Source organism: Delphinus delphis, chromosome 14, assembly GCF_949987515.2.
Source record: "Delphinus delphis chromosome 14, mDelDel1.2, whole genome shotgun sequence".
NCBI classification, from domain to species: Eukaryota; Metazoa; Chordata; class Mammalia; order Artiodactyla; family Delphinidae; genus Delphinus; species Delphinus delphis.
Window position 1 is genome coordinate 88,359,053 of NC_082696.1, and position 27,785 is coordinate 88,386,837.

The 27,785-nt window shown below is 37.5% G+C and overlaps 1 protein-coding gene across 1 annotated transcript in view; it reads left to right on the plus strand.

Moving 5' to 3' along the window:
- The window catches only part of LOC132437192 (uncharacterized), a 48,777-nt gene that overhangs the window by 7,218 nt on the left and 13,774 nt on the right, over positions 1–27,785 (plus strand). The window contains exons 2-3 of the mRNA XM_060030458.1: positions 271–352; positions 2,315–2,409. Coding sequence (XP_059886441.1) covers positions 271–306 — 36 coding nt within the window. The 3' untranslated portion in view covers positions 307–352; positions 2,315–2,409. The remainder of the gene's footprint in view (positions 1–270; positions 353–2,314; positions 2,410–27,785) is intronic.

Below are 27,785 nucleotides of genomic sequence, written 5' to 3' on the forward strand. Positions count from 1 at the left end.
ATCCCCAAGTGTGAATTCTACTGTGACCCTCTTCTAGCTCTAGAACCTTGAGGAAGTTGCTTAAACTTTCTGAGCTTCACTACTAGTTTCCTCATCTGTATCTTTTTCAGGACTATTTATCAAGCATCTTCCTGTTCTCTATGCTTGGACGTATCAATGAATAAATTAGACAAGAGCCTTTGCCTGCGTGCTCCTTCTTGCATGCTTTCTCCCTTCTTACACTCTCGTGTGGAAACGGATGTTATAAATAAATTCTATGCTTTGTCACAGGTTGATGGGCGCTACGGGATAAGGAAAAGGATGTGAAGCTCACTGAAGAGGCTTGGGTTGGGAGTGCTGGAGGAGTGTACAGGTAGGTTCTGATTTTAAATAGGGTAGTCAGGGTGGATTTTATAAGTTGACATTTGAGCACAGACTTGAAGTGAGGGAGTTGTCAGAATGTATGAGGGGGAGACCACTCCCTGGGAGCAAGAATAACCAGTCCCAAAACTCTAAGGCAGAAATATGCCGGGCAGCTTGGAGGAATATCAAGGAGGCCACCCTGGCTGACTTAGTCAGTGGGGAGGAAGAGACAGCAGGAGGGCTGTAGGTCGGATATGTGATGGGATGGATTGGGTAAGTCCTGGGAGGCCATCACATGCATTGTGTCTTTTACTCTAAATGTAGGCAGCCAGGGGCAGGATTTCAGCCGAGGTGTGGCATGAACTGTCTCTTGTTTGAAAAGCATAACTCTATCTGTGGTCTTGAGGATGTGGGGAGAGAGTAGAGTCAGGGAGAATCTCGGGAGGTGACTACAGGATCCTCGAGGTCTATGTTGGTGTCCTGCACCAGGCTGCTAGCGGCTGGTAATTCTCAGAAGTGGCACATTGGGAAGGTTGTGACAGCATTTCATGGTAGATTGAATGCAAGAATGGAAAGGAAGAGGGGGTCAAGGGTGAATTCGAGATTTAGGGCCTGGGGAACTGGAAAGGTGTGGTTACTGTCACCTAAGATGGAAAAAGTTTGGGGTAGAGCATGTTTGGGGGATTAAAGACCAGTTTTGGAGGTATAAGATTTGAGATGTTTTCGTGACGTCCAAGTAGAGATGCTGAGTACACAGTTGGATACACAAGTCTGCAGTTCTGAAGAAAGATCTAAACTAGAGATACACTTTAATACAATGGAGATATTAAGAATAATTACATGGAAGCGCTATTTTAAAGATAAAATGAAGTAATGCAATTAGCCCTCTGTCTTCTCAAAACATTTAATAACTGTTAGCTAAAATAATTACCTGAAACAAAAAAATACCTATAGTTTCTTTTGTTGTTTGCAGTAAAAGTGAATAAAACGTCACAATTATTTTAATAGTATTTGTGACACAGTAGTTTTAGTTAAGACACCATGACTACAAACATTTACAATAAACCTTTCGATCTCCTACTTTTCACTCTGATAGGGTACTTGGAACCATATTTTGTAAGGTTTAAGTTAGTTGTTATAGGGTACCTCTTTAATTAGAAGTAATTCTGAACTGTCTAGTTCCATGCAGTTTTATATACATATATGTATAATTATTATTTTATGATTTATCAAACTCAGTTGAAAATTTGCATCACTGATATACATTAGAATTTAAGCATTTACCCAGGTATTCAAGGAAAAAAATGTACTTGTCTTGTAATTTCCATAGGGGTACTTACTTTCACATCTTCCCTTCACTTTGCAATTGAAAACATGGCAGGGGAAATATTATCTTACTGGTCTTTGAGTTCCCCTTAGCTATCTGCAAGTCTTTAAACAGCCTTTGTGGCTTAACCAAAATTCTCTTCCATCTTCATTCCACTAACAGATATTGGTCTAAGCATGTACTTATACTAAAAAATGCATGACCACGTTGTCTCTACACATCTATAATTTTATGTTAACACTATCATTATGTAAGCTATACTTTAATTGTAATTATAACAGATTTTATGTCAACACACATCCATTTCTAGTGTTCATCTGATGTTCAAGGGGAGAGCAGCATATCGTAAATTTTATCAAAATATAACATCTGAAGAATAGAACAGAGGGTAATTGTGTAATTCTGTATTCACTCTAATTAAGTTCAGTGGAGTTGGCATAATAGAATGAAGATGAAAAAAAAAAAGACATTGAAGTACCATGGCTCCCTCTCCTAACACACCCTTTTCGTATTCGAGAGCAGAGACTCGGCACCTTTCTGTACAGAAATGGAGACAGGAAGAGGCCAGAGGATGAATGACAGGCACGAATGAGGTGGAACTTGAAGAGCAACATGGAAATGAAATACTTCTTTTGTATTTGGTAGGTGGGGAAAATGTACCAGTGTGTATGCCTACTGGGACCACGTTTTCCAGAACAGTTAAGCCCAGTGTCAACTATGCTGTCCCACCTTCCTCGTAAGTAAGTAGGAACATACTGTTACTTGAATCTTTACTTCCTGTTTCTTGATACCTGGTTGAGAAGATTATCACAGGAACTGCATCTTGTTAGCAAATACACTGTTTTGAAATGATTGACACTCACTGAAGAGTGGCAACTCCAAGCTTGCTCTCTCTTGATCTTGGACTATTTAAGTCTGGAGTGTAGGAGTGGGTTATGGGGAAAGACCATTGGAATTCTTATGTCTTCAGCATAATGGTTATAGCATAATGGTTAGGAGTGTAGGTGCTGGTTCAAATCTCTGCTTTCCACTTGCTAACCATATGAGCTTGGGCAATTTACCTGATTACCTGAACCTCAATACTCCTGCCTATAAAATGATGTTAATAATATTTCATCCTCATAGACTTGTTTTCAATGTTAAAATGAAGTCACTTACACCAAGCACTTAATACAATGCCTAGAGCATAGTAAAGTCTATTATTATTACTATTACTACTACTACTACTACTATTATTATTATTACTATCACGATGCCAGGTGCTATTTTTCCTATTCCTTATTCCATTATCTTCTGCCCTGTCCCCCCATTTCTGTCTTGTTTCTGTACAAGGGTAGGTTTGTCACAGAGCATTTTCTTTCCCTAGTGTCTGACTCTTAGTCATCAAGGTGACTGGTCCACGACCCGGCATTCATTGCTGCTCGTTGAAGCAACCCATTTTGAGAAGGGGAGTTGGATATTGATGCCAAGTTGGGTCAAGGAGAGAGAATTTTCTCTCTTCTGCACTCCGAGCGCTAAGTGAAATATTCAGGCCTCAGAAGGAGAATCAGGCAAAGGGCAACATGCTTAATTTCATACCTTAGTGATTAAGAACAAGTCAGACAGGCTGGATTTGAACTCATTTCCGTCATGTACTGACAACGGGATCTTAGGTGCATTTGTAACCCCTCTGAGGCTCAGTCAACATCTGAAAGAGACGAATAACATTATCAGGACCTAGCGTATAGCCTCGTTGTAATAAGTGAGTAAATCCTTTTAAAGCGTTCAGCACGTTGTTTGGCATATAAACACTTAATAAAATATAGCTTCTTTGACTACTACCGCTGCTAATATTATTAAGTAGCTGAGCAAATCTGAGGCCCATTTTTTTCTTAGATTGCACGTAATCGTTTGGACAACCAGCTCACATTGATCAACCGTTGCTTATATATAAACCCCCATGAACCCAAAGGTGCTTTAACTCTCTCGCAGTCAGAGCCTGTTCTGGGGGCAGAAGCAACACCGGCACTACCCCCGTCATCTTTGCCTTTATTGTCACTACACTCGCCTGCCGTACTGAGCACTTTCTGTGTGCCAGGCACCAAATTTAGCCCTGCGTATGCACTATATCATGTAGTTCTCACACTCAGGTGGGAGACATTATCATCATCCCCAATTTTCAGATAAAGACGCTGAGGTGTTGGAAAGGTAAGAAACTTGACCCACAGCAAGAGATGGAGCCGGAGTATTCAAACCCTTCTCTCTGACCTCAAGAACCCTTAAATATTAGCCTACTACTACATCCTGGTAAGAAAATCTGCTTCCAGCCACTCTGGTGAGAGTAGAAATGATTCTCAATCCCCACATTCCTCTATTGCCCATGCCATCCTAGCCTCAGGACCAGGGGGGAAAGGAAGTGATCTCTTCAAAGAGCAGCCAAAGGGAGCCTTCTCCCTTCTGCCTTTTCATAATCAACTAACCAATATTTTACTTCCTTCTTAAGAGTCCCCACATGTTCCTTTTGGTACTTAGCTTGGCGTTTTAGAATTCTGACATTCTGTACATGACTCATCCACTGTATTTCATGTTAATTTATTGAGGTCAAGTATAGGGTCTTACTCATCCTGAAGTCCAGTTATCCCCTGTCGCATCTAACTCTGTTCTTTTCTTCTTGTAGGACATCTGCAGATATTTATTTGAATTTCGTTGAATTGTTCTCATCAATAGTACATTAAAAGTTATACAGAAAGGGCTTTCTTATAAGGAAGACCATCTAAATAGATTTCTAGCTGTTTACTTTTTATAGCACTATTATAGAGATTATAGATCTCCAGGTAATATTTTTTATATTGAGTTCTTCATATCGTCTTATTTTTACATATAATGATGAATCTGAATTTTCTCTATCAAAGCTCCGAGACTTCACTGGCTTGTAACTTAGCTTGTTGATTATGTGTTGTTGACTTTTCCATTTGCAATGATATTTGATCCTGGTAAGGATGGGGCTGGGTGGGAAGGTACATCTTAGGGCCATAAATTGGTTTTGTAGAGAACTAACATAAAGCTCTAAAGTCTCATCATATTTCTGCAGAACTCATGAATCATTTTATTATAATTCCATTCATTCAGGGAGTATAAAACCATTTTCAAATTGTTATTCCTAATTTGTTCATCTTCTCTTCCTTAGTCTTAGTGAGAAGAGAGCAGGCTGAATGGAAGAAAGTCATTACGACCACTGGGGCCACTAGGGTAGGCATCAGTCCCAGAGTTTTGTTTTCATCTCTCCGCTATTAATATTGGCTAATGTCTTGAGTGCTTACTTGGTGCAAATTACTTAGCCGACCATGGCAAATGGATTGTGTCATTTCATCCCCTGATAGTCATACAATTAATGTATGTATTATTATGATATCCCATAATGCATACATGGAACAGAGCCTCAGAAGTAGTTATTTGCTCATGAAAATATGGTAGATGTGGAATTTGGACTCAGGTCTGATAGACTCCTAAATCACTCCTAGTGATTTTTACCACTAAATTAAAGTTGTATACCTCTGGAGAGTAGATCGTTTCTAAAATTTCCTCAGCTGTAACGTTTTATAATTAAATTTTTGTCTGATTGCAAGCTTAACAATTAAGATGGGTAGGAAGGCATGCCAGCCTGTTGAATGGAATTTCCCTGAAATAAGCCTGTTTTATGACACCAGTTCACTCATTCATTCACTCAGCATGTATTGAATGTTTGCTCTGTGCAAAGGCATTTTAGGCATCACAGTGGAGTGAGCGCCCCTTCCATAGACTCTCCTGCAGCACTCAGAGAAGTCTTGGACTGGTTTGCCTGTTATGGAATGGGGCTTGGTGATAGAAGCCTGGTTTGTCCTCCACTGATAAAACTAAGACATACTCATATGAGTTTATAGGCATCTTGAAGCCGTGGGATAGTAACACACATGAATCTTACCATTTTTGCCTGGGATTAATGATATAAAGGCTTTGGATTTGGGTATGGAAAATGGGTGCAATTATGGGCGTGTTGGTTCTACATATATATGGACATCACGTGTCATCAGCCTGCAGCTACCTGCCATTCCTCACTACTCCTTTTCACAAACCAAACAAGTACCTTCTTACCTCTCCTGTGGATAAGCTCTTGACAGTGGCACTAGGGCCTCCCTCAATAAGTACATCATTGGCTAAACCAGTGGTTTCTCAGATATGCTCATTGAACAACCCTTAAGGTGGATTGACATTCCGCTGCCTAGAATAGAATATGGTGTTCTTTAGAAATCGGGGGGAAAAAATAGGCCACCAGATGTACTTTCTTTAATTTAAATCGTTTATATATATATATATATGAACAATTGTTATATATGTGTATGTATATTTGTTCATATATATGAATGATTTAAAATTGAAGATATATATATATGTACATATATTTGTATATAAATATATATGAATATACACACATATATGTATATAAATATACACACACATATATATATGTATATTTAAATTTTGGCTTCTGTTAGCAAGTAGTAAATTAAATTATTAGCAGATCCATACTGCAGGGAAATAACCAATCAGATTTCATTCAATAGCTTGCTTTTTTGTAGATTTATGGTTGTGATTTTATATCTGCAGGTATGTTTGCTGAAGAAAATATTTCTACCACTTTTCACAAAATTAAATTCATTTAATACCAATGCAGCATGTCTCAAATGTCTTAATACAGTTTTAATCTTGAATCGCATCAGAAGTATGAAATTAGAAACATACCCCAAAATCATTTGAAGATATAATTACTTTCATTTCCCTTATACTTTTGAGACTTTTGAAAAATAAGTATTTAGTTGTACTTATCTGTTTCTGTCTCTCTAAGGATAGCAAACACTGAAACACAATTCTTTTTAAAAGTCAATATTAAAAATATATTGTCCAAGATGATCAAAACTAAGGAAGTGGCAAAGAAATTCAAAAATTTAAACTTTCAAAGGGTGCTTTTTTTGTGAATGTGTAGTACTTGTTCTTCTGAAGGAATTAATCTTTTTAAAAATTTAGTTAACTTATTTTTTATTGACGTATACTTGGTTTACAGCGTTGTGTTAATTACTGCTGTACAGCACAGTGACTCTGTTATACATAGGTATATACATTCTTTTTCATATTCTTTTCCATTATGGTTTATCACAGGATATTGAATATAGTTCCCTGTGCTATATAGTAGGACCTTGTTGTTTAGCCAATCTATATATACCAGTTTGCATCTGCTAATCCCAAACTCCCAGTTCATCCCTCTCCCACCTGCTTTCCCCTTGGCAGCCACCAGTCTATTCTCTATGCCTCTGATTCTGTTTCTGTTTCATAGATAGGTTCATTTGTGTCATATTTTAGATTCCACATATAAGTGGTATCATGGTATTTGTCTTTCTCTTTCTGACTTACTTTGCTTAGTATGATAATCTCTAGCTGCATCCATGTTGCTGCTGCAAATGGCATTATTTCATTCTTTTTTTTATGGCTGAGTAGTATTTCATTGTATATATGTACCACATTGTCTTTATCCATTCATCTGTTGATGGACATTTAGGTTGTTTCCATGTCTTGGCTATTGTGAATATTGCTGCTGTGAAGATCAGGGTGAATGTGTCTTTTTGAATTATAGTTTGGTCTGGATATACGCCCAGGAGTGGGATTGCTGGATCATATGGTAGGTCTATTTTTAGTTTTCTGAGGAACCTCCATACTGTTTTCCACAGTGGCTGCACCAACTTACATTCCCACCAACAGTGTCGTAGGAGGGTTCCCTTTTCTCCACACCCTCTCCAGCATATGTTATTTGTAGACTTTTTAATGATGGCCATTCTGACTGGTGTGAGGTGGTACCTCATGGTAGTTTTGATTTGCATTTCTTTAATAATTGGCAGTATTGAGCATCTTTTCATGTGCCTATTGGCCATCTGTATTTCTTCTTTGGAGAAATGTTTCTTTAAGTCTTCTGCCTATTTTTTGATTGGGTTATTTGCTTTTATTGTCTTCAAGTCGTATGAGCTGTTTGTATATTTTGGAAATTAAGCCCTTGCTGGTCGCATCATTTGCAAATATTTTCTCCCATTCTGTAGGTTGTCTTTTCATTTTCATTTGTTTCCTTTGCTGTGTAAAAGCTTGTAAGTTTGATTCGGTCCCCTTTGTTTATTTTCATTTTTATTTCTATTGTCTTGGGAGACTGACCTAAGAAAACATTGGTATGATTTATGTCAGAGAATATTTTGCCTGTGTTCTCTTCTAGAAGTTTTATGGTGTCATGTCTTATGTTTAAGTCTTTAAGACATTTTGAGTTTATTTTCGTGTATGGTGAAAGGATGTGTTCTAACTTCACTGGTTTATATAAGGCTGTCCAACGTTACCAACACCACTTGCGGAAGAGACTGTCTCGTTCCCATTATATATTCTTGCCTCCTTTGTCAAAGATTAATTGTCAAAGATTAACTGAGGTGTGTGGGTTTATTTCTGGGCTCTGTATTCTGTTCCATTGATCCATATGTCTGTTTTTGTGCCAGTACCACGCTGTTTTGATTACTGTGACTTTGGAGTACTGTCTGAGTCTGGGGTGGCCATGCCTCCAACGTTGTTCTTTTTCTTCCGGATTGCTTTGGCAATTCTGGGTCTTTTATGGTTCTGTATGAATTTTAGGATTATTTGTTCTAATTGTGTGAAAAATGTCATGGGTAATTTGATAGGGATCACATTAAATCTGTAGATTGCTTTGGGTAGTATGAGCATTTTAACAATATTAATTCCTCCAACCCAAGAACATGAGATGTCTTTCCATTTCTTTGAATCATCTTCACTTTCCTTTATTAATGTTTTACAGTTCTCAGCATATAAGTCTTTTGCCTTCTTGGTGAGGTTTATTCCTAAGTATTTTATTTTTGGGGTTGTGATTTTAAAAGGCATTGTTTTTTTACATTCCCTTTCCGATATTTCATTGTTGGTATAAAGAAATGCAGCCAATTTCTGTATGTTAATCTTGTATTCTGCTACCTTGCTGAATTCGTTTATCAGTTGTAGTAGTTTTCATGTAGAGTCTTTAGGGTTTTCTATATGTAGTATCATATCATCTGCATATAATGACAATTTTACCTCTTCCTGAAGGAATTAATCTTGAAGTTCTACTAAGACGTTTGGGATACCTGTTTTAATGAGCCACTACTTCCTGCCTGAGATTGCACTATGCACCAGAGATTCTAGAATTAGCATAATAAAACTAATAATGCACACAACAACAACAAATCTTCACAAACCTTCCTTGCAAGGAAGTAAAGTCCACTGGAAAAGCAGACAAGTGAAACACACATTCAAAATGGCAGTGATTCTCAAACATTTATGTGCTGAAAAATCATGACAAGCATGATAACCAGGGCAATTACTAGACCCCTTCTCCAGCTGGTCAGGTGTAAGGTCCTGTAACTCTATTTTTGGTGAATGCCTCCAGGAGAGTCTGAGACAGATGTTCTCAGTTGTCGTCGACCTTTAGTGTGCATCAGATTTGCCTGAGAATATCGTTAAAACACAGATTGCTGGGCTCCAGTGCCAGAGTTCTAACCAGTTCCCAGGTGTGGCTGATATTGCTGGCCCAGGGACCACATTTTGAGAACCACCTTTCAAAACTCTGCAGTATGCGATTGTGTGTGTTGTGAATGAGACGGGCCCAGAGAACCAAAGGAGGGCAAAGGGACTCTGCCCTAAATTAGCCAGAGGTAACAATAGCAGCTAGAATTGATTGACCCAAGAAAAAATTATAAGAACTTTACCTGCATTTGCTCATTTAATCCTTTCAGTAAGGTACATAGGTGCTACTTAGTGTTCCTCTTTTACAGGGGTGTCCAGAGAAGGTAACTACTTTGCCCATGTCCTAAACTGGTAAGTAACAGATTAAGAATTCAAGTCTAGGAAGTCTGATTCCAGAGCCCACACCTCTACCCTTTCTGCATGTAGAGAGGAGTAAAGGGTTGTCAGTGAAGCCTTCCTGGGGGCCCTGGCCTCTGAGTGTAGATAGAAGGACGAGTGGACATAAAGATCATTATTTGTGTGTGGTGGGGGTAGGGGAGGAAGTATCAGGGCTTCCAGAAGAGCCCACCCTCCCCATACATCTGCTATAAGCAAGTCTGATGATCAGGAGTCCGGAACATGAGTATGACTATGGGATACGGAGAAGGGTTCTAGAACCCTGAGGTTAGAGTTCTGGATCAGTTAGTAGGTGACAGAAAGTGAATGAGTGATTTACCTTACTTTCCACGGGTAGCAGGAAGTTTGGAGTTAGTCCCTCTAGCGTTAGTCCAGCAGCTGAAGGGCATCACCAGGGGACTGCGTTGCTTAGCTCTTCCAGCTTCCACATCTCTAGCACGTCCACATAGCTTCAAAGTGACCCCAGAATCTCCAATAGTGTTCCAGCAATTTGGGCAGGAAGAAAGAAAAGGGAAAAAAAAAAAGGAATTAAGTAAGAAAAAAAAGGCAGTGTGTAAATCAGAGAGCAAATTTTTTACCACAGATGGTCAGCAGACTTGCACTTAGATCTCATCAGCTCGGATTTTAAACTGGCCACCTTAGCCTTAAGGATAATGGGGTCTCCTAAACCAGGGCTCTGATAGTAAGGAATAAGGAGAGAGTGGTACTGATTAGCAGTGCCTGCTGTCCCAAACAAATATTATCCCCAAACTATTTTTTTATCCTATATTTTACTTTAAAGAATGAAGGGGAAACATTATGTATCTGTAAATAGCCTTTTAGAAAGGGTACAATTATATAGTTATACAACCCCCTGGAGGGCTCCTTTCTTCTAAAATCTCTTTAAAAACTGTTCAAGGTTAAGGACATTTTTATCTTAATTTAGTAACTTGCAGTGGATTATCTTGGAATGACATCTCTCTCTGCAGATGTTCTGTCAGGCTTTAGAAAATTCTAGAAGTGGACAGAGAAGTGTTATGGTACATGTATTTGCAATATGCACGTCTTTGAAATGAAATCCATTTAGGGACCAAAAGGCATTTCATGTCTTTGCTATACATTTTCACATATTTGCCTTTCCAGAATTCCTTTGAGCAAATCTGTTAGATGTAACCCATCCGTTTCTCCCATCTGAATTCTTTATTACTAAACATTCTTCAGTATGCTCTCACTCCCCTCTGTCAAAGGCGTTTCTCTGGGTCCTCACCCTTCTCATCTCATATGTGAATGTGTATCTTAAACTGGAGCAGCAGTCTGCTATGACTTCTCCATAACTTGAAGAACCCGTCTTTGTGGGAAAAAAAGTAGACTTACTAACTTAAAATGCGCACAATGTTTCTGAGAATTAAAAACTAAGATAAAAACATAAGCAATGGAAAAAACTTACAGTTGATCCTTTTCAAATACTTTATTTTACAGAGAAGGCAACTGAGGTTTAAAGAAAAAATGCATTAGTTAAACACTAAATAATAAACCTTAAACCTCAGTGGAGCAACACATGGACGGTTCATTTCTCACTCACTCAGGAGTGTAGTATGGACTTTGGTGGTCTGAGGGTCAGTTTTCTGCTCAGTTATTCAGGGACCCACCACCTTCATCCAGTGGCTCTACGTTTGTCCTAAAAAGGAAAGGAGAGAGGAAGCTGCAAGCTACAATTATCAACTCGTTATCCTTCAGACATAAACTCTTCAGGTCACCTCTGGTCACATTCTTTGGAATAGAACCATACCCAGATGCAAGCGGAGATGGAGAATGTTGTTCCTATCTTGGTCCTAGTGATGCCTCTACAGGCTGGAGGAGCTAATTAAAGTGTAGTCAACAGCTCGTTGTTTCTGCCACAATGAGTGATTAGCCTAAGACTGTGGATTAATTATGTGTGTGTGTCACATATACATATAATACACACAAACATATATATGTGTGTGTATATATACATTTTTTAGCAAGAGTTGACACATGGGGCTTCTGCCGTATCAAAAGAGTACAAAATGCCTCTTGTTGCTTTTTCTTAATTGAAATTGACTACTACTATCTATTTCCCTTCATTTTGCTACCTCCCCCCCCCGCCTTTCAGTATTATATGAAAATTCTGAAAGAAATAATTTCAAAGTTTCCAGTGCTTTTTTTTTTTCCAGTGCTTTTAAAGGTAATAGAATACTCAGACCTTAACAATTTTCCTGTGTGAAACTTTTGCCAGACTAAAATAGTTAACTTATGAAAAGAGAAAATAAGCTGATTTTTTTTTTTTTTTACACAAATACCCTGAGCCAGGGTGGAAAATAAATGGAAAATTGGAGGAATTTAGATCCTTTTGTTGTAAATTTAAATATTTTTAATTGTAAAAATAATACAGGCTCATTGCAGAAACTCCAAAATTGAAAGGATTTAAAGAAAAAAGGAAAAATAACTCAAAATCCCATTTCTGATAAATCATCTCTGTAACATTTTTGAGGGTATCTTTTGAAACTTTTTTGTGACGGGGTGCATATAAATACAATGCAAGTATAAAATACCTTTAATTATTATATCAAACTACAATACAGTTCTATAAGATTTTTATTTAGTAATATGATTACTCATCACCTAATAAAAGTCTGCAGCATCATTTTTAATGGTTAACAGCATTCTATTATTTATTTAACCAGTCCCTACTGTTCAACATTTAGATTATTCCTGTTTTGCTTTGCTAAACAATGAGACAAGCATCCTTGTTCATATGTCTTTGAGCATTTGTTTATTTCCTTAGAGTGGACTTCTAGAACTTGAATGGCTGGTTGTCAGTTCTGGTACATACTGACATATTGTCTTCCAGAAAGGTTACCGTGCTTTTTATTTCTACCAAGAATTTAACATCCAGTATGGTTTCTCACACACACTCATCAGTACCAGTATTATCAATATCAATACCAGTAGTATCAAGTTTTTTAAAACTTTGTCATTCTAGTCAGTAAAATATGACACCTGAATTATTTTATTTGTATTTCTTTGATTAATAATAGCAAGGTTGAACATATTTTCATATCTTTATTGGCTGTTAATACTTTTTAGTTTGTGACTTTATGGCATCCATTTTTCATCGATGTATAACAACCTTTTCTATATCAATGTGTTTATTTTGTTGTAAATGCAATTTTTTTCTCTTCATTTATTAATTTTTATTTTGTGTGTGTTGAACTTTTTTAATACTGTCAAGTCTATTCAAAAACCCTTTAATGAACACAACAAATGTGGAAAATCAGTCATTCTCCTGCATTTTGTAATCAATTTATTTCCTTTTGGGCAGTATGGAAATGTAAGTTCTTATTTCATCTTATGGTTGGAAAGAATCTATTCCCTTGGAAAGGGATTATAGTCTCCATGATGCAGTAATGGGAGATTTTATAGGGTAGGCAGGGTCTACAGAAGAAAAAACCCTAAATCACACTCCATTGGTGGTTGCCTTATTTATAAAAACGGCATTTGAGGTTGTGTGACTGCCATCAGGTAAGCAAAATTAATTTTTAGCATGAAGTAGTCCTATCAGCAAGAACAGCCTAGGATAGGCTAGCAGTAAGAAGTGAGGGGTTATGGGATTGGGGCATAGCCTCTGTTTCCTCCAATGCAGCTGGAAATTTAAACTCTGGGGCTCCTACTTGATCCAATCAGCCCAGCTAGTATGTGTTGCCAGGTAGGGTGAATAGACTCAGAGGTACAAGAGCTCATCCTTGGTCCCCTCTGGAAATGAGCAGAGAATACTGTGTCAAGCAGAGGTGATCAGTCCATGGTCTGGAGACTTGGATCTCCTCACATAGTCCTTAAAGTCAGGGTGAGACAAAATGCCAATACAAATTATACTGATGACAGTATCAATGAGGTGACATTGAGTCCTTTGACCCAACGTGTGTCTGCAGTGTGCCATCCATTAGTAAATGGGCAAAGCCATTTGACAGATCTATCTGATACAATGAATGAATGTGACACTCATATTTTGAAAAACTGAAACTGTATCCATTTGTCAAGAACAGTGGCTACTTGTTCTGCTTTATTCCCCCTGGTAGAACTAGATAACATTGCAGACAGTAAGATGTTCCGGCATTTCACCCTGGAGTAGCCCCAAAACTGAAGAAGCTGTCTTATCAGTAGTTAGCTCCTTGTCACCAAGAATATTAAAGTAGATTTGTATGATTAGCAAATTAAAGAGACTATAGTGCCTACCACTACTGTAGTCACTAAGGCACCCAAGTTATTCTAAAGAAATCCTAATAATACATTAGGACCGTTTTGAATATTTTTATTTGATTAGCCATAATCTTCTAGTTATAACATCCATCACCATCTTGACCACTGAAACTTGGCCTTCTTTTCTTACAGCCTAGCCCTGTGGTCTTGGGCTAATCACTGACCTGCTTAGATACAATTTTCTTCTCTATGAAATAGAAACAATATTATATGCTTTGAAGGACTGCAGGAAGATGAGCTGTAATGTTTATCAAGTGCCTAGTAAGTAGCCTGGCCCATAATAAATACTTGGCTAATTGTAGATTTTTAGTTTTATTTCCAAACATTGCTCTTTACTTTTGGAACTCTAAAATTTGTTTTGAGAGTGGAGGACTTGTTGTTTGGATTCCTCTAACACTCTCTGTATATTCTGTACTTCTATCCCTAGATCATTTATATTAATGGAATAAATGATCTTTGGTCTGGTGATTCCAAGGTGACGAGGAGCTAAGTGGAGGTTCAGTATACACCTGGAAGTATGGATTTTCATGCCCAGTGCAAATGTGGGAAAGGCATTATTCCCACATTATAAAGGGGGTAAAGACCTCCAACTTGAGGAGACTCTGGGTTGAGAGATGAGAGATTTATAGGTACTGTGTTTATCCTACAGGGTACCACAGGGGCTTTTATGTTGTGTAGCAAGAATTTGCACCTTATACCCTTGTAGTTAGAAGTAAAGCATACCACATAACTAATATCTAGTAAGCATTAGAGTTAGAATAAATACCATTTATTTAACGTTTCCTTTGTGTTAAGCATTTTACAGTTACAACATATGGATGGATACTATATTGTAATGGTTAAGAGTGTAGTTTTTTGAGCTAGATAATCCTGGATTGGAATCTCGTCTTTATTACCTCTTTTTTTTGTTTTATTGAGGTATAATTGACAAAATTGTAAGATAGTCAAAGAGTATATCATGATGATTTGATATACATATGCGTTGCAAAAGAATCCTTCCCATCAGGTTAATTAATACATCTAACAGCTCGTGACACCTTTTTCCTTTTTTTCTTTTTGTGGTGAGAACACTTAAGTTCTGTTCTCTCAGAAAATGTTAGTTATACAATACAGTATTATTGACTGTAGTAACTATGTTATACAGTAGATCCTCAGACCTTATTCATCCTGCAGCTGAAAGTTTGTACCCTTTTACCAATCTTCCCCTCTTTTCCCCACCCACACCCCAGCCCCTGGCAACCAGTTTTCTACTCTCTCTTTCTATGAGTGTGGCTTTTTTTCTTTTTAGATTCCATATATAAATGATATCATTCGTATTTATCTTGTCTGGCTTATTTCATCAGCATAATGCACTCCTGTTTCATCTATATTGTCACAAATGAAAGGATCTCCTTCATTTTTTAAGGCTGAATAATATTCCATTACCTCTTAAATGAGTGACTTTTGGTACATTGTTTACACTTTCTAAGCCTCAGGGTTTCTTTTCTTCTGTAAAAAAAAAATATATAGATATATATACTAACAGGTTATTTTCTGATATGTGGAATGTTTGTTGAATCAACAAATAATTAGTTGAGATCATAAATGTGACACTTCGCACTGTATTAACATTTATTAATACTCTCCCTGTTAATTTCTACAATAAATTGTATAATAAGTAACAATAATAATAGTACTACTAGTAGTTTTAGAAAATGCATAGGATGTGCCAGGCATCATATACTGTACTACCCTCCTTCATGTGTACCACAAGTTACATGTGGATATCATCTTCCACGTTGTTTCCTTTAAAGAAAATTGAAGCTCAGCAAGATTGAGTAGCTTGCTCCAGGTATGAACTCAGGTCTGAATCACTCCACATATAGGTTCTTAATTACTCCATGTCTTTAATTCCACATCTGCATTTGTTTGTTGTTGTTTTTAACTTTTCAAGCATCTGATCTGAAATTCCTTTCTCTTTGGGGAATTTTCCACTTTGTGGGTCTTGATGAGAAACAGAGCCTTCCTCTCCTTATACAAGCTGAACATGTCAGATACACTGTTTACTCACATGGCTCAGTCTCCCTTACAGATGGAAAACAGTCGGGCGACCTCGGGTTGGCCAACTGCACTCCTCTCTTGGATTTTGAATTACAAATAAATGATGTAAAGAAGCAAGGCCAGCAGTGCTGGGTCAACCTCCTGTTTCCTGTTCCTGCTTGGTAGCAAGGCCAGCTAGGACTTATAACATCACTTTGGCCTGATCCTATAATTGCAATAGCATAGCCTTGGCTTTCGGTTGTTTAGTCTGCTTCTAGTTACTGAGACCTAACCATAAACTACCAAAAGTTTCCTTTTCTGCTCAAATTAGCTGTATATGGTTCCTGATGATTACAAATAAGACCTTTCCTGATATACAATGGTGACCTACTTATCCAGGCAGATGTAACATCGTCCTGGCAGGGACAGAGGGCAGGCAAGTTCCTTGAACAGCTGAACAAGAAGGAAAAGACCTAAGAAGGAAGAATTGAAGCCAGTTCTGCTTGTGTTATAATTCTACCCGCAGCTGCCTCTGTTTCACAGACCACATGCTAAGGACCATGTCCCTTCCCCTGTAACAGACGAGCAAAGTAGACCCAGGCCTTCCAACCCAGAGACCAGCTGAGCTGTACCGTGGACAATCTAGGATGTGAAAGACTTCACTCAATGTCTTTGTCACTTGACACGTTGTTCCTCTCTTTGGGAAGTAGCTTCTTTGTGTGACAAGAATATGCTAAACCAACACTTAAGTGGACAGAGGTGAAAGATGCCAAAATTAGCTACAGAAAAAAAGGCTAAAGACTTGTATTTTCTGTTATTTGAAGGTGTTAAGACCCCACATAGAATATGAGTCCTTTAAAGGAAAGTTGTGAATGGCCCAGGGAATGTTGAATTTCCATGTGGCAATATGTTCTTGATCGGTCATGATGATGATGATGGTAGCATCAGTAGCATTTATCAGTGTTTCCTGGGTGAGAGGCACTTTATCCTAATGACCTTTTATCCCCATGACGACCCTGTGAAGTAGGAAATACTGTTTCAGCATCTTCAGGGTTTTTCTTTCTTTTTTTTTTTAATCAGGAATTTATCCTAGATCACAGTTGGGTGGTAGAACGACCAGAACTGGACACTAGCCTTTCCTGAATTCTCAGAGTGTGATCTTAGCAGTTGTATTGCCTGATGCAGAGCCATGTAAATGTTGCCAAAGCAATGAAACGTGTACCTATTTCTAACAGATTCTAACTCAAGCTCTGGGGTTAAGTGCAGAGCAGTTGAGTGTGATTGTCTTTACAGACAGTAGATAACTTAAGAGAAGTTGTTTAAAAGTATATTTGCATATTGCACTACACTGTCATATCTGTGATTGGTTAGCTATTGAGTAACTAACACAAATCCCAATCCCATCTCTAATCTCATTCATCTCTTGTATGATATTTGACCTAATTGAGGCAGTTTTTTTTTGTTCTTTCCCACAAACACACATCGAACATCCAAAACATGCTTACCATTTGTGAGCATATTCTCTTAGTTATTTAGGAGTTGAGTAAGAGTGAGAGGGAAGGGCTTCCCTGGTGGCGCAGTGGTTGAGTGTTCTGCCTGCCGATGCAGGGGACGCGGGTTCGTGCCCCGGTCCGGGAGGATCCCACATGCCGCGGAGCGGCTGGGCCTGTGAGCCATGGCTGCTGAGCTTGCGCGTCCGGAGCCTGTGCTCCGCAACGGGAGAGGCCACAACAGTGAGAGGCCCGCGTACCGCAAAAAAAGAAAAAAAAAAAAAAAAAGAGTGAGAGAGAAAAAGACACATAAATATGAAATACGGTCATCATTTTTTTAATATCCTTTATGTTGTTAATCCCTCTTAGCATTTACTGCCATTCACTCATTTGTATTATTTGGGGTATAGCAGTTTATTCACACAGCATTTTTACATATGGCTTATCATTTGTATTCTATTTTAATAACACTAATAATTATAGACTATCAACAAACTCATCAGACCCTACATATTCATTTCAAAATCATGAAAATAAGGTGGAAAATGAGGTGTAAAGTGGAAAATCTATGTGTATGTTTTCATTGGTGGAATGAGCAGCTACTTGAATATCACTCCTTTAGCTTTTCCTTCAAATGGTGTACTTTTTCCTCCATGCATAGGAGTCACTTCCATTAGGTAAACAGTAGTCTTGAGGGCAAACCTCAGAAGTAGAAACAGGAGAACTTTTCAGTTATGGTAAAATCAAACATATTTTTCTTCAGTAGTGAAAAAAAAATTCTTCATGAGAAGTTCAACCACCGTGAGTTCCATGGTGAAAAACTTTCCCCTTATAGATGCAACTTCCCCCAGAATTCTGAGGAATGTCGGTAGTAGAGAGGGGTGTTGCATACACCTGTTTCATTTCCCTCTGACTTTTCCTTCTCCTTTCTCTATTGACATTAAAATCTATAGTGAAAGCACATAGTAAGCGGTCTTGCTTACTTGTCATTGATATGACATTTGATCTAAATCTCCAAAGTCTATTTTAGTTGGGGATGCTATGAGAGTCACAGGAGGGGAAAAAATCTAGAATTATTCTTATGTGATCAAATGTACTAAAATAACAAAAGCAAATCTTATTTCTAGCTAATGAAATAGCATTCCTTATATGATGTCATATTATGGCAGAAAAGAAATATATGTGTCTGTTTTCTTCTATATTAAAACTGCTAAGGAGTGGGGACCGATGAACTAAATCAATTGTTTTGGGTTCAAGTTGTAGTTTTTAGTAGCCATGCTTCTTAGCAAGTTTTCAGAAGCAAATGTAGTTCGTTTACTATCACCACTAAATGTGCAATTGTGTAGATTTGTGGGAAAAAAATCATTTAAAATGATTTGTGTAAATTTATCTATTCATATTATTATTCTCCCCAATCAAAATCTACTATATACTATGTTTTTCTTCTATAGCTTAAAAGGGGAATGTATGTTGAAACTTATTCAAATATTTATTAGGTGTCTACTAAGTGCCAGGCACTCTACTAGGCAGTAGAGATGTTGTATTAGAGGTGGAAAATGTCCTTGACCTCCAGAACTGATACTCTTGTAAGAGAAATACTGGGTCAAACTAAGTCAACAGTTTCTTTGGCTACAGAGCTTTTTACGAGTCTTGTGAATTGTGAGTCTCTGATAAGGAGATGTAGTGGACAACAGATCCCAAATTTACTTGAAATCTTCCGTCATGGACTGTCTCGTAGGATTTATGATCCACTGAACACACCTTGAGAGACACTAGTATTCTGCAGTGGTTAGTTGTTTTCTATTAAACAACTATATACTGAATCCATGATATTATTATCTGGATGTTTTGGAGGATACAATGATGTACATGGCCACTGTGATGTTAAGGGGGTCCAGTTTAGTTAAGAAGAGAAACCACAGGAGAAACCACAGGAGAAACCACAGTTTAGTTAAGAAGAGAAACCACACACATATACATATATTTATATGTAAATTACTATTTATATAGTATACAATGTCTTCTGAAGAAGATAGAGTTGTTTGTAACTTGGGATCTCACAGGAGGTTTCACAGAGAAGGTAGACCCTGAGCTGGGCAGAATTTCAGTAAGTTAATTTGGTTCTGACCGTACGATAAAATCAGGTATTTGCACTGGTCAATCTGACCTTGAAGGAACAGCATTCCATTTGCAGGGAATAGTGTGATCAAACATGCAGTGGTGGAGATTGCCATCAGATTGTAATATTCCAGTACCTGGAAAGTGTTGAAACATCTGCTTTCTCCACGGTCTAGAAAAGTGAATCTCAAGTGAAATGCAAGTATAATGGAGGCCAGTGCTCTTTGCTTTGTACACTGCTTTGATTCTACAACATGCGACAATGTAGTGATCTGTTTCAGATTGTCACTATTCGAGAGGGTTCTTAGTAACAGGAGTGGAAAAGGAAGACCTCTCTTCCTGTGTTTCTGCCCTATGCTCTTAAGCCAGAAAAGGTACCAACATCACTGACCTGACCTTGTCTCAGGTATCTATCAGAATCTACTAGAATCATTCTAGTGAAAGGTAACTAGACGTCCAAAGGACTTAAAAGGTACACTATAACCTTTGTATACTTTATATACCTGGTGAAACAAAAATGTCACCTGAGTGGTCCCCTTCCCTAGAAATACCAGTATGTTTTTCCAGTGCATAGCAGAACTTTGCAGGTAAAACTGGGATAAAGGTGAAGAACAGTCTTAAAATTCTAGTCCTTGAACAGCACCTAACACACAACAGGTTTTCAATAATCTTAGCAACAGTATTCACAAATAATGACCATCAGCGTAACTGCTCTTTCGTGCCAAAATACATTACCATATTACTTTTTTTCCTTCAGCTTTACAACTTGGGTTCTATTATTGTTTCCATTTTACAGATTAGGAAAGTGAGGCTCAGAGATGCTAAGTCACTTGGGCAAGGTCACAGAGCTTGTAGGAGATAAACCTGCACCCTTACTGTTGGATCCTACAAACCAGACCATAATTTAAGTCCTTCAAACTATACCTCAGAACATTTGAGTAAATTAATGAATAAATCCTCCTAGTCAGACTGACCAGATCATTATATTAGGTTCAGCTGTAAGTGGAGGAAAGTCATAATCATAGTTGGACAGTTAATACAGTAATTTACTTGCTTTGAATTTTCTAAATGATGTTTAGCTGGTAGTTTCATGATGATAACCATCGAATAAAAACAGGCATATTTTTGGTGTGTGGAATAAAATCTCATATTGAGTGAAATACATATTGATTCCTAGACCTATATGATGTGAGTAACAGATGACATTGAGATGCCATCTAGAAGTACTCCTGTGCAGTTCATCATGTCAACCCAGCTAATAATTTTAGAATGTTCAGAGTGAATAATATATGCAGCCATAAAGCATATTTCTAATCAATGCAAATAATGTTTTTCCTATGCTAAACCCAGAGTTAAGTTATAACACGCATCATAAGATTAATGTGCCATTTTTTCTTCATCACTTTGCTAAATTACTTAGTCTGGAAACCATTCAGAAGGTTGCGAATTGGGGCTGAGCAGTAGTAGTGAGACTGTGCCTCTGATGATGAAACTATTTCCACCCCGACCCCTACCGCTCCCTTCTTGGGAAAGAAGGCAACATTTCTCCTAGAAAAAGTCACAGGTTCATAAGCTGGCTTGTATAATACGTTTGGAGGAATAGTGTGTCTTTTAAGCAGAGCCTATCTCGGCATATAAAATAATTTTTACCTACCATTTAATGAAATTAACACTCACTTTGAGGCTAGGTCTTTTGCCATTTGACTCCTGGATCACGTCTATGGATATATTTTTTTCTTGAGACAAAGTATGAACCCAATATAGTATCCATCATTCAGTCTATCTAGCTGATGTACATCATCTGAAGCACAAGCTCCCTGAGGCCAGGAACTTTATCTGCTCTATCAGTGTAGCCCTGATGCCTAGTGTCTAGCTTTTGGAGATTCTTAATAAACATTTGTACTGAATAAGGTATGTATATGGTGAGCAAAAGTTGGCTTCCCATTTTACCGTCAAGAGTACCCCACTCATGTTCTGTGAACACTGGATAGCAGAATCTTACTATGTTATTTTTCTGTTCCCTTTGCAAGTTTCCTGAAAGGGCATTCCTGTCCTTAGAATGTCCATCTCCTCCCATCTTCCTGGAGAATAACTCTTCTTTCTTAAATACTTAGCCCCATTATTGACTCTTTAAGATTGAATGTATTACCTCCTTACAAACAGAAAAATGCAGTGGTTTTTTTTTTTTTTTTGGACATTTATCACCAGAAAATTATTCTAACACCTGAAATTCTGGACCTAAAATGCCTGGACTAGTGGTTCTCAAAGTCTGGTACCCAGACCAGCACATCAGCTGCACGTAGGAATTTTTAGAAATGAAAGTCTTGGGCCCTGCTCCAGACCTACAGACTCGGACACTCTGGGGGTGGGCCCACTACCTGTTTCAGCAAGCTCTCTTGGTGATGCTGATGCATACTCAAGTTGGAGACCCACTGCTTAGACCTAGAACCTAAGGTTTAGGCTTTGGACAGATCTGAGTCCTAAACACTACTGAGACACTGGAGTGACCACGAGCAAGTTACTTCTGGGAACCTCTTAGCATCTGTGTGCCTTGCTTAGCTAATAGTGATTTTAATTAATTAGAATAATGCACACGGTGTACTCGAGAGAGTAACCAAAGCATACTTTATGTTCCATAAATTCTAGCTGTTTACCATTATCATCAATCAGAGCTTACTGACACGTCCTGAAGACATTCTTCTAATAAGTGTAATAATGTGGTTTGTAAAATTAACAGCTTAGAAGAGCATATTACGAAGTTCATCAGACAGGGTCTCAGCAGGAAATCAGGGGTACATCAATAAGGATAAATTGAGCCCAATGTAGAGAATCAAGAGATAGTGTAGTGCCCTGGGTTCAGTAAAAGTGTGGCTACTTTATAGGAGATGAAAGAGAAAGGAAGACTTGCTGGAGAGAGAGTCCTCCCCAAAGATGCTGTGACGCCCCACAGAGAAGCACTATACGTTAGTTGGGGGATGCGGCCAACTCCCAGCAATTTGGCAAGAATTAATACCCTAACTTCACTCCCCTCCTTCATTCCCTACAATCTTCTATTGGTACTCTTCATTGGTGAGCCAAACAGAAGCCAGAGCAAGGACACTTACTAAGCTAGGCCATGCAAGCCATCCATATAGAGTTGGGTGGAGAAAGGATGTGGAAGGGCAAATAGGACATATTTCCCGCAGGTGGTGAGCGAGCTGTAAAATCACTCGCCCTTCTAACATCATTGCCATTGCAGGAGCACGGAGGAGCAAGTGGTTAGTTCTGACTTGGCAGATCCAGGAGACTGCAGGACAGAACTGGTATATGAGTTGGGCTTTAAAGGTAGATTTGAATTTTAATGGAGAGTATGGAGTAAGAAATGGTGAAGAACCAAGGGAAAGGGAGATTCATTGCAAATGGAGAAAAGAAAAGTGGCATAAAGACAAGGAAAGTCAAGACTTATGGAAGAAATAGCAAATACCCTGCGTGTGACTGGAGCAGAGAATGGGTAGACGAAGGCTGGAAGTTAAGATGAAGTCATCCTTGAATAACATTAAAGTTTCCTCCTTTAACCTCAATTTCCACCTTCTACTCGCTTCATTAACATTGGAAAATTAAAAGTGAATTTGAGTGGGCTGGTGACAATGGCAGTATGAAGCAAAAAGAAGAGAATAAGAGTAAAAAATTTAGTAGTACCTTGGTGAAGCTGGGTAAATGATGGGTGGTGGTGTCACATCAAAGCATGGGCAAGTGATTGTGACAAATACAGGCTTATTTCTTGACTATATGACTTCAGTTAAGGTACTTAAGCCCTCTAGGCTGCAGTCTCCCAACCTGTAAAATGGGGATAAAACCTCGCTTCCTCCAAGGTTTCTGTGAGGATCTAATGAGCAATGGAAGTAAGAGTTGAGTCCAGTAATCAGTTTTTAATACATATAAACTAATGTGAGGATAAGGGTAGGAATACTTGCTATCATTTATTGAATACTTATTATGTGTCCAATATTGTGCTAGTCTATTTACATATCTTTTCTCACTTAGCTTTCTTTTCTCTTATCTGCCTTTCTATAGGCAAGAGATAACTGATGGCTCAGTTATGAGGAAACCCAGTTGTGAGGAAAATGTCAGAGGGAAAATGTACCAGAAAGTTAATTCCTAATGGATCTGTCAGCCTTAAACAGAGCATGTCTGTGCTAAAATGTGTAAAATGTCTGTGCTAAAACTACTTAATTGGACAAGTTTTGATAAAGTATTAACTTAACGAATAGGCATAAACAGCTTGGAGCTTTTTGGAGGGTATGTGGTAATATTAGTATTGGTGTGATGACTTTTGAAAGTTCTATGGCGTATAGAAGTCAAAAAGAAGACCCAGAAAGGGGGAAAATTCTCTCTGAAAGTTATTGGGGAAGTCTGGCTAGTAAGACTGCAAAAGGGAGAATCAGTAAGAGGCCAGGTTATTCATAGGCCTTCTAAGAATGTGTCCATGAGAAATATTTACAATGATTGGATGCCGGAATAAAGGAGAACACTGGCTCCATAAATGGTAACTTATTTTATACAAACAGGCTAATGATAAAAATAATGAAAATCTGATGGATTTTTGAGAGTTTCACTGACCAAACTGAGACAAAAGTGCATAACAGCTAGATGCTCATAGTTTTAATCAGTTCACTTTGGAGTCAAGTAAAGATAGCACCTGAAATGGTAAGGGACGTTTATGCAAGGTCACAAAGATTTTTGGTGGTGCATTTGGGATACAAACCCATTTCCATAAGAATTCTTTCAGAAGTCAAATGTTTGCTTGTCAAAAATAGCAGGAACTTACTTCCAGGAAAAGTTCCTAAGAAAAAATAATTTGAGTAATGAAGCACACTGATGTAACAGTTAATTTAAGAAGCCAGAAATAGAGGTAAAGAGTAAAGCAGTTATGGGTTAAGAGTCTGCATAAATTCCCCTGGAAGGGGGATATGGTCAGAGATGGCAATTTGAAAACAGTGAGTCACCAAAAGTAAAAGTTTAAATTACAAGCTGTTTTGGGGGTCTTCAAGAGAGATTTTATAGATTGAACAACAGCAGCAGCAAGGATAAGGTATAACGCTGTCATGTAGACTGCAGCCTGAAAAGAAAGCATTGCAGAGAAGCCACATCATCCTGAATTTATATTTCCGTGCATTTGAACAGATTGGAGAGCAGTAAAGTTGTTTTAAGAGCGAGTGATTTAAGTCAGCCAGCTTGTGAATAATACGAGATATTTTTGCATTTACATTAACTTATGTCCATAAATAACGAACTTTAACAATGAACAAAATCCATAATCCTGATAATGCTAAGAAAACTGGAAAGGTACCTTTACCTTGAAAAGACAGGATAAAGAAGACAGCATAGAAATTTAGGGAGATTGCAGTTTTGGAAAAATCATATTAACATTTATTAGCTGCTACAGCTTTGAAATGTGATGATTTAAAGAAAGAAGTAGACTGTTGATTTCTAAAAGGTAATGTGTTGGCTGAAAGAGAAGAGAATCTTGTTGAGACCTAAAGTGTTCTTTTAAGGATATATTTCAATGTCATTTCAAAAAATAAACACATTTCCCATAACAAAACAGTGAGGTTAATGGAGTAATGCAGGTGAAAGCTTTTTGGCCCAAAGGAGTTCCATCCTTTGGAACAAAGTTTTATTGTTAAACACACCATGACCCAGGCCTGTGAGTGCCAGCACAGTGGCTGTTTTTACAAGATCTGGTACAATATTCACAGTAGTTCTGGCCTTAGCACTAGGCAAGGATCATTCTTTTTGTATCTTCCTGATTGCTTCCTCTACAGAAATGGGATAATCCCTCCTCTTCTAAACTGGAAAGTAGTTTCTTCCCTCAATAAAACTAGTTTCTTCTCCAGGTTGAGCTTTTCCAACTCTCAGAGGTCTAAAATGAATGATATGAAACATACTATATTTGCATCTATTTTTATTTAAGAGTTATCTAAGGAGATTTATCTAATTAAATAGGAATTTCCTAACAGATGCCAAAATAAACAATCAACAAGTTTTCTTTAAAGATCATATATATTATATAACAAATCCACCTAAGAGTTAAAATATAAGTAGGTATACAATTTAACTATTTGAAGATAATTTTTCTTCTTACCACTGAAGCAATAAGCAGGTAGTAGTACAATTTGGGGAAAACAATATTTCTGGCTTTTGTTTGTTTTATTTTAATTTGTGATATTCATGAGATCTTTTGTGAAGCCTTTGGGTATATAGTAAAATTAATGGGTTTTTAACTTTGTATTGACTCGTATTTTTGTAGGTTTTAAATTTTTCTTCTGGCTTCAATTTATACTATGTCCTTTTACTTCTTCATTTAGAAATAACGTATTTTTCTCAGGATTGCAATCTCAGTGCAGTCCTCTACTTTTCTATTTGTTGGACGTTCTCTTAGACATCTACATTTTTGTCTAGTTAGTACATTTCTAGTTTTTTATACAATTGATAAGAACTCTTTAATCTTATGAATTCTTTATATTTTCTCTTTGGAGACAAGATTTATAGGGATTTCCTTGGGCTTAAACTAGAAAGAAAAAAGAATTTGCATATGAAATGTTGAAGGCTTTGTTACAAAGTGGGTTAACATTATATGTATGTTTGAAATAAACTACTTCAACCAGAGCACCTAGCTGTTAACCTCCAGATTAATATCTATCATAAAATATGTGCGTGCTTCCAACACATGGCATTGCCTCCTATTCCTGCATGTCCAGGAGAAATTGTTTTGTCTTGTAGCAAAAGGCATTAGCTCTTTGCACTTTTTTTTTTTTAAATGACAGCTATCCAAAAATCAAGCTGAACCCTTGTATGTGAGGGCAAAAAGGACAATTTTTAGACGGGTCTAATATCCAGTTGTACCTTTCAGTCACTTAGAGAGAAGGCTTAGACCCCTGAAGCCCAAAGTCACAGGTTTTTTAGGATTATGGTGGTATAGACCTCCAGTTTATAGAAAAAAAATGTGTTGTAGAAAATCCAAGTTAAATTAGGACTAAAATCCAAGTTAAATCTAGAACTAAAGTTTTACTGCCCCAAATACTTGTAAACTCTAGGTTACTGCTCTGTTGTCCATTTCATCAGTTGCAGAATATTCAAGTTAGTCTTTCAATGCTAACAAGAACATAAAAATGCATTATGTCTAAAAGCAGAACATGATTGCCAAGCCAGATCTGCGCATTACCTGAGAGTTTGGGGGGCCACCTAAGCGGCATCTACTTGTTTGCTACTGACCTTCAGTTAGACTTGCTTAAGAATTGTTACAATGTAATAACATACACCGTTATGTACTCTTGAATTTATTGAAAACACACAGCAAATGTGCACACACACATACATACACACCAGCACACCAGCACGCACCTACTCTAGAGCCTAGAATTTTAAGAGTCAGAACTTTTTATTTGCTTCTGGATTAAGATGGACCCTGTATTTCCTCAGCATGCTAATTAGAAACTCTATAAACAATTCAAAACCAGCTTCTTAAAATTCTGTTTTACAAAAATTGATGTTAAATATTGTCCTCAGAGAGTTCTACTCTGACTTTTCAAATTGTTTTTTTCTCCCTTCATGGGATAAACAGTTAGGGTTTCTTTTTCTTTGTTTTTTAATCTCTCATTGTAAAAAATTCTATCTTAAAAGCTGATTTATTATTTCTTCCTTTGCATGGATGACATGGGAACAAAGATGATATTTCATCAGTCTTGTTTTTATTTAAGTTGAAAGGTTATATATTTCTACTATCTACTGCAATAATGCTAAATATTTTTATAGTGCTTGTAAATCTTATGACATTATTTTTTTAGTTTGTATTTAAGGCATTTACTCAAAAGGGACCATATGCCTCAGTTCATGTCACTCTATCATCAGTGTGTATGGTCACTCTATTTTCTAATACTTTTAAGATTGGTTTTGGCCCCGATGTTCCTCTGCCAGATTTATTTCCTTTATTTTCCCCTATATAGCACCATTTGGGCCATTTAATATGTAATTTCCCAACTCACCTTTCATAGTTATTTTAAACATATGTATATATTTGAAATACTGAATTGTTTTGTATTTTCTAACTTTTGCAAAAGTAGTATCGACTAAAAATCATATCCTATTCTTTTATTTTTTTCTACACAAAATTATTGTTTTAAAATTTGTCTATGTTGCTTCATAGAAATTATTGCTTCTGGCCACTGTCTAATATTCCACCATATGTTAATACCATGTTTTGCTTATCCATTACCCTGGTGATACATACTTAGGCTATTTTCAAC